Source organism: Hyperolius riggenbachi, chromosome 1, assembly GCF_040937935.1.
Source record: "Hyperolius riggenbachi isolate aHypRig1 chromosome 1, aHypRig1.pri, whole genome shotgun sequence".
Classification (NCBI taxonomy): domain Eukaryota; kingdom Metazoa; phylum Chordata; class Amphibia; order Anura; family Hyperoliidae; genus Hyperolius; species Hyperolius riggenbachi.
Genome location: NC_090646.1, coordinates 306,405,138 through 306,419,736, shown reverse-complemented (window position 1 = coordinate 306,419,736; position 14,599 = coordinate 306,405,138). Strand labels below are relative to the sequence as shown.

At 43.9% G+C, this 14,599-nt stretch overlaps 1 protein-coding gene across 1 annotated transcript in view; it reads left to right on the top strand.

The window, feature by feature from the left end:
* The window catches only part of KDM4B (lysine demethylase 4B), a 731,006-nt gene that overhangs the window by 293,337 nt on the left and 423,070 nt on the right, over window positions 1-14,599 (top strand). The window contains exons 10-11 of the mRNA XM_068233805.1: window positions 27-253; window positions 13,831-13,945. Of these exons, the coding sequence (XP_068089906.1) occupies window positions 27-253; window positions 13,831-13,945 (342 nt within the window). The remainder of the gene's footprint in view (window positions 1-26; window positions 254-13,830; window positions 13,946-14,599) is intronic.

The window sequence follows — 14,599 nt, the reverse complement described above, 5'->3', positions numbered from 1 at the left end:
AGTTATCTTAATTTTTCCTTTTCAAGGCAGTGAAAACTCCCTGAACTTCTCAGAAGGGGAATTCAGGCCACGACAACTTGTTCCAACGCTCTATGTGGTCCCACGGTCCAAGAAAGTTGTATTTGACAAATCTCGAATGTCATGCCAGGAAGCTTTTGAACATTTTGCTACAGAAAATCATAACTGGGACACAACAGAACATAGTAGAAAACAGTCGTCTGTCGACAGCCCAAAGAAACTGGGAGTACCTAAGGTTTGTTAAAACATGCATAATAGTTATTTTAAGGTGATCTAAAAATATTCTAATTTACACCCATGAACCTAATTTATGTTTATATTTTGCGGCCAAGGCCTAGTGCCCGTTTTTCAACGGGCTGGTCTTTTCACTAGTAATGTTCATAACATATAATGGATTATATGCAGCTTGAAATTGGAGAATAACTTCTGACAGTTTTTATTGCTCCTTGTTCAACCTGCATAACATTTACATGAAATTTTAATGCAAGGAGAAATTTCCATCTCATTGATCATCCCTGCTTATATATGTCTGGATGAACTCCAACCCTGATACCCCGATGTATTCCTAGACACGAAAATGAGGGGGGTAGTAGGCATCTGACTACATAAGCAATACTAAGATGTCCACAGCCAGTTAGGTAGGAATAGCATGTCCACAATGCTAGTCAGAATGGCATACCCACAGTCTGTTTGTTTTGGTGTAAAATCACAACAAATGTAGGAGGTTGGCAATGGAGGGGAAATAATCTGCTCCCAGGGTCTTTGCTAGAGCCTTCTTTCTCACATTTCATTGCAAAGTTATTACATGGCTGTCAGCCAGGATGTTGACTCTGCATATTACCAGGCTATATTTAGTAGACCCAACAATTGACAACTGAGATATCGAGATTTAATTGCTACAGACTAGTTCTGGACTTAAAGAGTCCTTGAAGGACAGAATACAACAAAGGCTAGTTTCACTGGATGATGGAAATAAACTACACAAAAACTTGGAGATAATAGTGAAGGCATATGTCCCAATTGATCAAAAATCAAACATATAAATCTGAAAATACAAATGTTATTAATAATTATGACATCAAACAACACACAAATGTGTCAAACTCCCCCATCAATGATGGAAATAAGGTTATAGCAGAATTTATGGAAGTAAAACCAGTTGTGTTCATAAAAGCATGCTTGTAGTTGGTAGCATAGATCAGCATTACTTTGGATACTGACCATTAGGGTAGATGTGCAGGATAGTTAAGATTATATAAAAATAAATCCATTCTTTGCTCACCCCACATGGGTGGTATGTTCCTTCTTCCACAAGTCTGACTCCTCTACCAGAGAGCTGGGAGCTTTGGGGTTCTGTGCAGTATCTTAGCAGTTCATTTTCAATAACTAATTTCTTATTTAAGAGTTTACATATATACAAGTGTTAAATGCAGTGTTATTAAACTAGAACTATGTAGAGTTTGTACATAGGAGAATCAAAAATGTAACAACCTTAAAATTGACAAGTGGTCTTTGTGTTGTCCAATGATATGGAATACTCTTTAGATTATTCTACATTATGCCTAATCCTCAGAAACCGTATGGGATGTACCCTTATAGAAAGCAGTGAATGAGAGATAACTGATAGTCTGGTTTAATTGTCTACTGTTCACATCACACAACCACTGGGGGCGGAACAGATGACAGTTAGGAACGAAACAGGCCATTACCGCAGAAATAGGCAGGCACCTAATGGAGACATAGACTGAGCCTAAGTTGGGTTACCTAAGATATGGTTAGAAAAAGCTGATCTTCACACAGAGACCAATGGGGAAGTATATGATAAAGGCATACTTGTTACATGAATCTAAGTAACACAAAAGAAAAGGGGAAAAAAAACAAAGTAGCATTATGCAATTTCCGGCCAGCATGAGTGTCCTGTCTATGCGCGGTTTTCTAGGACTGAACCACATATGGGAAGGACTCTCACGCCGACTGGCTAAAATTTCGATTTGCCAGGATTTTTCGCTGGAAATACAAGGAAACAAAGGGCCACATTTATTCAGACACTGACACTGGCATTTCACTCAGCTTTTGTGGCTCGCTCCTCGTCTTCTTAAGTCTTACACGCCTGACTATATAATGTTGAAAGGGACTGAATGTCTTGCATTGTAGCATCCCTGCTAAGATTTACATTGCATCTTGCCAGTTTTGGGGATTCTCCAGTCTCCGTCCCTGTGCACTTGAGACTCCTCACTGGTTGAGATCTTCTCTACTTCTACAGATACCCGCATTTAGTAAGTTCGGGGAATTAAACTTCCTGGTGTTGGGGACAGGGAGTGGGGTGGGTTGGGTGTTTTGGGTTACTAAAGGGTGATTGGGTTAGGGCCGCACACTCTTATTGTTATATCTATGCATATAGTTTTGGTATGTTCTTGATAGATCCAGGTGCTCATTATAATATGGCTAAATTATGGCTAACCTTTGAATAATTTTATGGAACACGAAAGGCCTAATGCTGGGTACACACAATGCGTTTTTTTCCGTCCAATCAATTTCCAATTTGATTCTGTTATCTTTTGTTCTCTATTTCCATTTACTTCTATGAGAAATCAATCAGAAAAGTGATCAAAAATAAGATCGGACATGTCGGAAATTATCTATCGAACCATCTATCTAACACAAAATTGTATGGTGTGTACCTAGCATAAACAATGTTATAAAGTGCAGATTGGTGTTTGTCTACTTGATAAAGTATATCATATCATACGTCATATCATATGTCTTCAAGAGATGTGCTTGACTGGTGGGAGAGTATTCATGCTTAAACCCTTTCCGACCTCCCAACGCCGATAGGTGTCGAGAAAGTGGCAGGTCCAGGTAACGCCGAAAGGCGTCAAGTCCTAGGGCGGGGTTTTGCAGGGGATCATGCAATTCGATGTGCACACATCCCGCTCCGTCATCAGTCTACCAGGATCGCTGCTAGCAGACTGTTAGATGCTGTCTATTTATATTGTACAGCGCTATGATCTTCTGTGCGCTGTACTGGGAACAGCCGTGTCACTCAGCTGGCCCCCAGAGAGGCTCACAGAGCGATTGGCTCTCATAGGCATCAGCCTATGAAAGCCAATCGCTGTCATTAGCTGCCGGGGTGGGGGAACAAAATAAATAAAAAGAGAAGATCTTATTTATCTGTTGGTGGGCAGAAAGGGGGGAGGGGATTCACTTGTGTGCTCAGTGTTATGGCTCTGCAGTGAGCAGTTAAAGCTGCAGAGCACTAAATTGTAAAAAATAGCCTGGTCACTAAGGGTGTGTAAGTCTATGGTCCTGAATTAAGTAAAAAGCCCTGGATTTCTGGGGGCGGGGCTTGACCATAGACGTGTGAGGATGTCCGCATCCTATACTCCTCTCCTACCTACCATCATTCCCCCGACAGCGTGGCCCTGTAGCCCCTGGGAATAGTACTGAAAGTGTGGGACCGACAGACAATTGAGAGGTGTAAGGAAGCTTGGCTTGCTCTCCCACCTGACTAGCCTGATCCTTCCGACCTGCCAGATTTTACCTCTTTTGCCTCGCATCGCTCTGCTCTGGAGGGGCATATTGGCAGCCTGCAGGTTCTCCGAGCATTCTTGCTGGCTTGGTGGGGTCCTCCGTGCTTTGGAAGTCTGCAGCTGGGCATACTGACAGTGCCTGTGGGTTCTGGCTCTTGCAATCCCTACTCACGTCAGTGACCTTCCGCTATGCGTCTGATGCGGAGGAAAAGATGTGTGGGTCAAGACGCTGAGCCTGTGGTGTCCACACGAAGACAGATCAGCAGATTCCTTCGTTGTAGGGGCACCGGCTAGCGCAGGAGTTTAGCTCAGTATAGGGGACGAGCAGCAGGATGGTGTCTGCTCCCTCTCCAAAGTCTGCCCAAATGCTGGCTCTGGGCTCAGCACCTGTTTCTCCACAGGCTTGGACCTTGGCATCCCAAGCCTTACTGGCCTCAGGAAGACCAACTGAACTGGACGACTTGCACCCGGTCACAACAACTATAACTGCGCCTGTTGCATTGGGGGCCAATGCTGTAAAGTCCTCTTCATGGCCACACTCTAGCTCTAATTCGTCAGATGGACGACAGCAGCAGTGGCAGCCCCCCAAGTTTTGGTGGGGAAATTGCTTACAAAAAAGGACTAATCTTTCAGCCTCCCCAAGTCTGACACAACAGCAGCAGCGAGCTCGGGGGTCCCCAGTTTAGCCACAACCCACAGAAGGGGACTATACAGTGAGAGACCTTATGCTGGGTACACACGATGCGTTTTTTCAGTCGATTTTTCATCCGATCGATTTCCCACCGATTTCCAATTTGATTCAGTTATCTTTTCTTATCTATTTCCATTCTATAACGATCAGTGACGCATTGGATGACCAGGGTGAGCGCAATCAGAACTCATAGTCAGTACTTTATTTAAAGTGTGATCACACGTGTTAGGTGCATAATAACAAAAAGAAAAGATCATCTGTGTGGGCATAGAATCAAATACCATTAAGCAAAGAAAGCTTAACATAATCTTTATTAAACACACTGAGACAAAAAATATATATAATATATAAATAATATATTTTTTGTCTCAGTGTGTTTAATAAAGATTATGTTAAGCTTTATCTTTGCTTAATGGTATTTGATTCTATGCCCACACAGATGATCTTTTCTTTTTGTTATTATGCAGCTATTCTGCATCTGTTGGGACACCTATTATGGTGTTATTTTTATAATTTAGACTCAGCTGTTACTGTTTATGCACACGTGTTAGGTGCACAGTAATTACAGGAGTACTCCTAAGTTATAGCCCTTGGTGGCTGAGGCTATCTCGAACAGAGAGTGGTCGTACAGGCAAAAGTCTGTAACAGGTCGGTCAATTAGAAGTACAGAATCGTCAGACAGAAATCTGAGTCAATATACAAGCAGAGGTCGGCAACAGTTAAGATTGGCAAAGGTACAGAATCAGGCAGCAGAGAGAGTAATCAGAGGTTTCAGGCAAAGAGTCATACACAGAATAATCAATACAATATAATAATAATCCTAAGCTTTGTGCCAATCCCCGGGGTCCTGCCGGTTCAAACACACCAGGATCTGACTAAGGTCTGAGAGCTATCACTGTGAAGTTTTCACGACAACAGACAAAGAGCAACTGACAAAGCAGGTCCTGATATACTGTGGACCACTCAAACGGCGCCGCCCAGACACCCAACCAATCGGGCATACGAATAGAGCAGGCAGATGTCAGCTGACACATCTCCTAAGAGAATAAGGGCGGCGGCGATCCGCGCGCACGCGAGCCGGATGTTTGTCCACAAGCCTTGAGTAACCAGACCTCCCTGACGCCGGCAGGAGGCCCGTAGACGCCACAGTGGGAGCTGCTGCTACGCTGCCATCCACAGCCGGCATGACAACCCCCCCCCCCCCCCCCCCCGAGGCATGGACTCTGGACACGCCTTGAACGGTTTTTCAGGGTGTAAAGTATGAAATTCCCGTTTTAACTCTTCTGCATGCAGTCGGTGATCTGGTACCCAAGATCTTTCCTCAGGACCATAACCTCTTCAATGAACCAGGTACTGTACAGAGTTTCACACTTTGCGAGAGTCCAAGATATCCTCAATCTCATATTCAGGTTCCCCATCTATCACAACTGGGGGGGGAGTCCACATACACAGCAGGCTTCAATAAAGACACGTGGCAGGATTTTACACCTCTCATGGTAGAGGGCAGAGCAACTCTATATGACAAATCATTGATCTTTTCAGAAAACGAATATGGACCAATATATTTAGGCCCCAACTTAGCTGGGGGTTGTCTCAAAGCAATATGGCGGGTGGAGACCCATAGCATGTCCCCTGGAGGAAAATTCCATTCAGAACGCTTCCTATCAGCCTGCCTCTTTTGCGTTACAAACGCTTTCGCCAAATTGACCTTCATTATAGACCAGATTCTTTTTAGAGAGTCCCGCCATCCTTCCAAGACAAGACAAGACAAATAACATTTATATCGCGCTTTTCTCCTGGCGGACTCAAAGCGCCAGAGCTGCAGCCACTAGGGCGCGCTCTATAGGCAGTAGCAGTGTTAGGGAGACTTGCCAAAGGTCTCCTACTGAATAGGTGCTGGCTTACTGAACAGGCAGAGCCGAGATTCGAACCCTGGTCTCCTGCATCAGAGGCAGAGCCCTTAACCATTACACCATCCAGCCACCAGGGCAGGGAAGGGAGAATTATTCACAGGAAGAGGGGAAAATTTAGGCGACCTCCCTGTGACCACCTGAAACGGGGAAAACCCAGAGGAAGCGTTCCTAAGATTGTTGTGGGCAAATTCTGCAAAGGAGAGAAATTTAACCCACTCGTTGTGAATATGCTACGTAACAACGCAGAAACTGCTCCAGGGACTGGTTCATCCTCTCCGTTTGTCCGTTTGTTTGAGGATGGTATCCTGAGGAAAAGGACAATGTTAAACCTAACTGCTGACAGAAAGCTCGCCAGAACTTAGAGACAAACTGGACTCCTATCCGAAACTATGTTTTCTGGTATCCCATGTAAACAAAAGATGTGAGTAACAAAAAGGTCTGCTAGTTTTTGGGCAGAGGGAAGTTTCTCCAAAGGTACAAAGTGAACCATTTTACTAAAATGGTCCACTACTACCCAAATGACCGTTTTACCTTGTGATGTAGGGAGTTCCCCCACAAAATCCATGGAAATATGAGTCCATGGTTCCACAGGCACAGGTAATGACTAAAGTGTTCCCGCAGGAGCCTGTCTAGAAGGTTTACTCTGGGGGCAAACTGTACATGAATTGACAAACTCCCTACAGTCATTTTTAAGTGTAGGCCACCAGACGCTACGTGACAATATTTCCTGTGTTCTGGCCATGCCAGGATGTCCTGCATTCTTATGAGAGTGAAACAGTTGCAGAATCTGGAGACGCAACTGCAACGGGACAAACAGAAGGCCATCAGGTTTCACTTCTGGAGTGTCCAGTTGAAAAGGTTGCAGCATTGATGCCAAGTCCTCCACAGGTTCTGTGGTCGCCACAACCACAGGTTCTGGGAGAATGGTTACAGGAGATGAGGGCTGTACTGTCTCAGGTTCGAAACAGCGAGATAATGCATCAGCTTTAACGTTTTTGTTTCCTGGTTTGTAAGTGATTATAAACTGAAACCGGGAGAAAAAGAGGGCCCACCGAGCTTGTCTTGGGTTGACTCTCTTAGCCCCTTATAATAATACTATACTCCAAAGTTTTATGATTGGTGTATACTGTGATCACATGCTCTGCCCCTTCCAGCCAGTGGCGCCATTCCTCGAAGGCCATCTTGATGGCCAACAATTCCCGATTCCCGATATCATAATTATTTTCTGCAGATGAAAATTTGCGTGAAATGAAGGCACACGGGTGTAACCGTCCCTGAATTCCTGAATGTTGAGTCAGTATAGCCCCCACACCTATCTCTGAGGCATCCACCTCCACAATAAAAGGATGCGTCACATCCATATGTCGCAGGATGCTAGCTGAACAAAAAAGAGTCTTTAATTGAGAGAAGGCTGTGCAAGCCTCCCTGGACCAATTATAGGTATCCGCCCCTTTTTTAGTTAAGTCAGTGAGAGGCGTAATCACAGTGAAAAACCCTTTAATGAATTTTCTATAATAATTTGCAAACCACAAAAATCTTTGGAGTGCTTTTAATCCAGCGGGTTGTGGCCATTCCAACACCGCTGAAACTTTCTTGGGATCCATGGATAGACTCTTGGTGGATATAATGTTACCCAAAAATGATATCTCCGAGACTTCAAATAAACATTTTTCAAGCTTGGCATATAAGCAATTCTGCCTGAGTTTATGTAACACAAATTTTACATGCTCCCTGTGTTCTCTGAGGGTTTTAGAAAAATCAAAATGTCGTCCAGATATACCACCACAAAACGACCCAAAACCTCCCTAAAGATCTCATTTACAAATTCTTGGAAAACTGCCGGGGCGTTGCACAACCCGAAGGGCATGACCAAGTATTCATAATGCCCATCGGGTGTGTTGAAGGCCATTTTCCATTCATCTACTTGTCTGATACGTATCATGTTATAAGCCCCTCTTAGGTCTAGTTTGGAGAACAACTGAGCCCTGGAAATTTGTGAAAATAAGTCCTCAATTAATGGCAATGGGTACCGGATTTGTATAGTGATCTTATTCAATGCCCTATAATCTATACAGGGTCGGAGTCCACCATCTTTTTTTTTTTTTTTTTTTTTTTGAACGAAAAAGAATCCGGCCCCTGCTGGTGACTTGGAGGGACGGATGAAACCTTTTTCAAGGTTCTCTTTGATGTAATCTTTCATGGCCAGCTGTTCAGGACCGGAAAGATTGTATAAATTACCCCTGGGAGGCATGGTACCAGGCCTTAAGTCTATGGGACAATCAAAATTTCTGTGAGGAGGAAGCTTATTAGCTGTCCTCGGACAAAACACATCGGCATAAGTAGCATACTGAGGAGGAATCCCCTTAACCTGTAAGTCAGTAGAGCAAATGGCGATTTTTTTTCCAAGCATTGACCCTGACACTCGGGGGACCATGCCAAGAGCTGCCCAGTGTTCCAATCTATCTGAGGAGAGTGTTTACGTAGCCAGGGGAGACCCAAGACGATGGTAGAGGAGGACATATTGAGAACATAAAATTGAATCTCTTCCTTATGTAGAACCCCCACCTGGAATGTAAGGAGGGCGGTCTGTGAGAGGGGCTGCCTATTCTGTAGGGGAGAATCATCAATGGCGGTAACATAGATCTGCCTCTCCATGGGAAGAATACGAACGCTCTATCTAGAGGCCAGATCTAAATCGATAAAATTTGCTGCAGAGCCTGAGACGATAAAAGCCCGAGTATGGTGAACTTTATTCTCCCACGTAACAGAACAAGGCAATAACATTTTAGTATTTTTTGGAGGTAAAACAAGTTCGCCCAGGGTAGCACCTCCTACTACACCTAGGCGGAGAAGTTTTCCGACTTTTTGCTACAATTTTGGACAAGATGCCCCTTCTCCCCACAGTATAGGCACAAACCCTCTTTTCTTCTCCTAGATTTCTCAGACTGACAATTTTGAATGACCTATCTGCATCGGTTCATCGGGACTAACCGTGACCGAGGGAGTGAAGGAAGCAACCTTAGGAGAAAAATGTGATCTGCCCTGCTTGTGGTATCGAATCCTTGTGGTATCGAATGCCCTGCTTGTGGTATCGCGATTAATCCCTGGAGTGTACCAATAAACATAACTTGTCTTGAATACACAGCCTAAGTCGGCTGCTTATCTCTCCTGAAAGGAATTGTCTACTCAGCTTATAGACTCTTTGACTAACATTTATGCTGGATTTCTGAACTCTGAGCCCATACACATTGGAGCTTGTATTCCAGGTTTTATGACATAGAGCCATATCACACTTCCATAAGTTGTCCTTTGCCGTTTCAGGGTTGTGGAAAGGGGTCTTTCTGGGGAATTGGTTGGTGGGTTGGACATAGGGCTTCGGTATATACATATCTTTTAAAGAGACACTGAAGCGAGAAAAAAAAATATGATATAGTGAATTGGTTGTGTACTATGAATAATTACTACAAGATTAGCAGCAAAGAAAATATTCTCATACTTTTATTTTCAGGTATATAGTGTTTTTTCTAACATTGTATCATTCTATAATATGTGCACCTTACACAACACTCAGCATTCAAAATGAGTCTTTCAGAGCAGTCTGTGAAGTAATGACCTCTCCTCTAGCAGAGGAAAAGTAAATAGTCCAGGAACAGTTGAGATAATAAAAGTCAGATAACAGCCCTCTCCACGACTAACTTAAGGCCCATACACACGTCGGATTTCCGCGAACGACGGGTCATTTGAACGTTCCGTCGTTCGCCCGCTAAATCGGGCGTGTGTACAGGCTGTCGTTCGCTTCATAAGGGTGAGTTTGAGCGATCCGCCGGGCCTGTACACACGCCCGATTTAGCGGGCGAACGACGGGACGTTCAAACGACCCGTCGTTCGCGGAAATCCGACGTGTGTATGGGCCTTTAGTCGGAGAGCTTAATGGCTTGTTTGCATAGAGATAACAACTGGAGTTTCTCAACTCTTCCTGTACTGGAAACAATTACACTGATGTATCTGATCTTAATGTTTTATTTCTTAACTGTGCTACACATACAAATCATAATCTCATTTTTTTTTTTTTTGCTTCAGTGTCTCTTTAATGTTTTTAGTGATATGCCATGAAGTTGATACAGTTTTTGATCATTTTCAATAATTAAGCATTTTTTTGTGATCAATTGGGCCATACCTCTCTTTGGGGTTGATTCACTAAACAGTGTTCTTTCATAACGCGCAGCACTATTTCATAACACGCGTATGGTGTAACACTGTGAGCGCTATTTGCTTAACGCCTCAAGCACTATCAGCAAGTACGGTAGAGTGCGTTCATTAGTTAGGACTTTCCACAAGAAAATGTATGCGTGCATCAAGCATCAAGCACCAAGTTAAATCCTAACAAATCTGGCTTTGCAAATTTGGCCTAATTGGCTTACCATGAGGCATTGCTCATGCTATGTTCATTAGATAGGGTTTAGTAGGGAAATAATCAAGAGCGGTGTTGTTTTCAATGTGCGTAATACTTAAGAATAGCCGTTAAAGAATTACGCGCATACAAAATTGTTATTAATTTAAATAGTGTGTAGTTTAATAGTGTATGCTATGAAAACATAGCGAAGTTGGCATTCATTACCTAACATGCACTCATCCAGCCAAACCTGGAATTTCACTGAAGGAAAATTTTAACAAAAATAGTTAAAAAAAAAAAAAAAAAATATGAACATTTGTCCAGGACTACTAATACTTTTTAAATGTCATAAATACTAATTTATGTGATCAAGCACATTCAAGCGTCTGTAAGGGGCCAACAACACCATGTAAATACATGTTACCTATGGGGGAACCTGGTGTGTAGGAGGAGGGAAAGGTAACTTGGGGTCCAGCAGTGCAAGTGTGCTTCTGCAGAGCTCAGGGGCCCTGGGCCAATTGTCCCCTTTACCTCTATGTCAGCTCCAGCACACACTGCAGTGTTCTCCCCAGATTTTTTTTTTCCAGCCGGGTGGCATGGAAAAGTAGCTGGGTGTGACGTGAGGGGGGAAATGCAGAGGCGGTGCAACTCTGCCTACAGTATAGAAAGGAGGAGGAGGAGGGTAAGCCGATGACAACCGTGTGCTCACCAAAATTAGCCGGGTGGAGCGCCCGGCTAAAAGAGCCTGGGAAGAACACTGCACTGTGTTCCAGCTTTACAGTGTCCCCAACAGTGTGCTGTAGCTTCATAGTGTTCCCAGCAGTGTGCTGCAGCTTCACAGTGTTCCCAGCAGTGTGCTGCAGCTTCACAGTGTCCCCAGCAGTGTGCTGCAGCTTCACAGTGTCCCCAGCAGTGTGCTGCAGCTTCAGTGTCCCCAGCAGTGTGCTGCAGCTTCACAGTGTCCCCAGCAGTGTGCTGCAGCTTCAGTGTCCCCAGCAGTGTGCTGCAGCTTCACAGTGTCCCCAGCAGTGTGCTGCAGCTTCACAGTGTCCCCAGCAGTGTGCTGCAGCTTCACAGTGTCCCCAGCAGTGTACTGCAGCTTCACAGTGTTCCCAGCAGTGTGCTGCAGCTTCACAGTGTCCCCAGCAGTGTGCTGCAGCTTCACAGTGTCCCCAGCAGTGTGCTGCAGCTTCACAGTGTCCCCAGCAGTGTGCTGCAGCTTCACAGTACATACACATTACACAGCACACAACACAAGTCACACTAAACAGTATACACATGTTACAATGTGTACAGTGATATAAAATTAATAAAAGTTATGGTTGCTTGGCATTGTACATATGACCAACACAATTTAATTAGAGGCCAAAACAGCTGAAAAAAAGGACACATACAAACAAATAACACTTATTTGCCCAGTCTCAAACTATTCTGAAGCAAGTACTGTTGAGCAAAGCTTATATTGGCAAACAGCTGACAAATGTTAACGTTACGCGCGTAAACTTCTGTGCACTTAAATTAATGTGTGCTATCCTTTTTACTAGGCATAATTCATGTAGCGCTATAGCGCTATTCAATAGCACTGTTTAGTGTATCAACCCCTTTGTTCCTATCTCATAACTTTATGCCGAAAGTTATCATAAACAGGGATGAGCAACGGATGAATTCTGGAAAGGTTTTATTCTGAATTCATCCAGGTAATTAGCAGTGGGTGCGGGAGGGCGGGGCGGGAGGGTTAAACTTACCCAGGAGCCTTCTGCTTTAATCTATTCCACGCCGTGCCGTGCGCTGCGTTCAAATTCAAGGTCACGTGACTACCGTACTTTCTCCTTTAACCCGAAAGGAGGAAGTGCGGTAGTCGCGTGACCGTGAATTGGAACGCAGCGTGGGACGCACCGTTAGATGGATTAAAGCAGAAGGCTCCTGGGTAAGTTTCACCCTAAGAAAGCTATAGAGCTGCAGTTGACATGAGAAGGGTTAATACCATATTGCAATGGTAATTGATTAAACCTGCGGAGCACCGATTATATAAACGACCACAAGATGGCAGTGTCCTCTGAAACCCTGACGAAGGCTGGCACTCGGCCGAAATGCATTGATTTAATGTGGACAAAGCAGGTTTCCGTCTGCGCGAGTGAACTTGATACCACGCTTTAGATCTGCACCAGCCGTTGCTGGTAGGAGAGATGGAGAGGAAGCGGACTTTAGCTAAACCATGGTGATGGGAGACGTCCCAGCCAGAGGAAGACTTTGAGAGGCTGGCAAATAGAGGAAGTGTGACTGGAGCAGACCCTCCCGTGCTGGAAGCGGGCGGGTTAGAGATGGAACCAAAGCTACAATTGCTGAAATTCCGTTTTATGGGTCACGTGATATGCTTCACTGTGAATAGCGTCTTGACTGGAAGCAATGCTATTCAGTATTGCAGACTGAATAAGTGAAATGGAGTCCTATGTGAGGATTCAGTGAACATTGTTACAGCTGCTACATCATCTAGAATTTGACCTAAGGAAATAATATTGACTGTGGTGAACCGCTGAGTAGTAGGAGGCGAGTGGTTCATGAAACATTCTATAAGTGGGGGTGTTGACAAACTTTAAAGGGACTATATACAAGTCCAGGCCTGGACATAGGTGCACTTTATAATCACATTAGAAATGAGCCTAAAGTGGCATGTACTCTGAGTGAAAAAAAGTTTATAAGGTTTATGATAGCTTTAGTAGCTGTGAATTATTGGCAAAGCAGGTTTTGTACAAGTGTCATTTACCATGGTTTTAAAGGGGTAGTGACAATATTGGGGCACAGCATATGCATGTATAATGATTAATGAACTTGATTGAATAAAGCATTTTGATAAGGTATTGTTTTGGATTTCAAGTTTCAGATGGAGAGATGGATACTAGCTAATCCACCTGAGATTATGGTATTTAGAGATAGCAGTAGTAATAGTAACAAAGTGATAGCAGCTTCAGGAGAATGGAGTATGAGAAGCTAGAGTAGTCATAGGGCCTGAAAAAGGAAAGGATATGTAAAGCAAATTCCAAAGTAATCCCATTGGGGGCAGGCACAATCAAGGCTATCAGTTTCAAACTAGGAGAGTTGTTCCAACAGATCTCCAGGATCCTACTGTAGCTTTCTATCCAGAAGGGGATTTCTTGGAACAGCTAAATTAATGTGTAGAACTTCAGGACTTTGAAAAAGGACCCGAGGTTGAAGAAGCACATACCACTCATAGGAGTAAAAAGGAAATATTTTATGTATATAATTTTTGTTTGTTTGTTTCTTCAGCATGCTGTCCTTTTTTCAAAAGTGGAGATTAAGAAAAGCAGACGACACCCATTAGGTAGACCACCCTCCCGTTCTCCCATGTCTGTGGTGAAGCAAGAGGTGTCCAGTGATGATGGTAAGTGTTTTATCTCAGAAGAGCATTCCAGTTTAAACACAAAATTCCGACCTGCTCTTTACTCCTCCACCTTCATGTTGCTTTCTTGCACTGTGCTGTTTTTTTTTTCTAGATACTAGCACATAATGTAGAGAGGGATAGACTGAAAGAGATGCGCATAAAGATGACCAAAGTTACTCTGTAGTAACTGCCATGGTTGCCAACCTAGTTTATATTTTTTGATGAACAAAAGGCCTAAAAAGTTAGTGGGCGGTGCTAGACTGGAGGTGGTCCTATCAGACACTGAGCAAATAACACTTGGTGCTACCGAGGGGTGGGGAGGGGGTCCACAGTGAGTGCTACTGGGAAGTTTAAGTCACAGTAGATGCTACTTGGGCACAGGGCATCCCAATGCGTGCTGCTGGTAGAAAGGGTGATGCTGCTTGGAACAGGGAGTGGGTCACCAGAGCTCCAATATTAAAATATATTATTTATAATTTAGTATTTATATATTGTTGATCATAGTCTAAACCAATTTTGTCGGAAACCAATTTACTTGTGTATTTTTTTGGGAAGTGGGAGGAAACTGAAGGCCATAAAGCCTCTAAAGACGCAGGGCACACGGAATGTTTGTTAGACGGGCCCACGCTGCCCTACAGCCTTATCGTCACATCT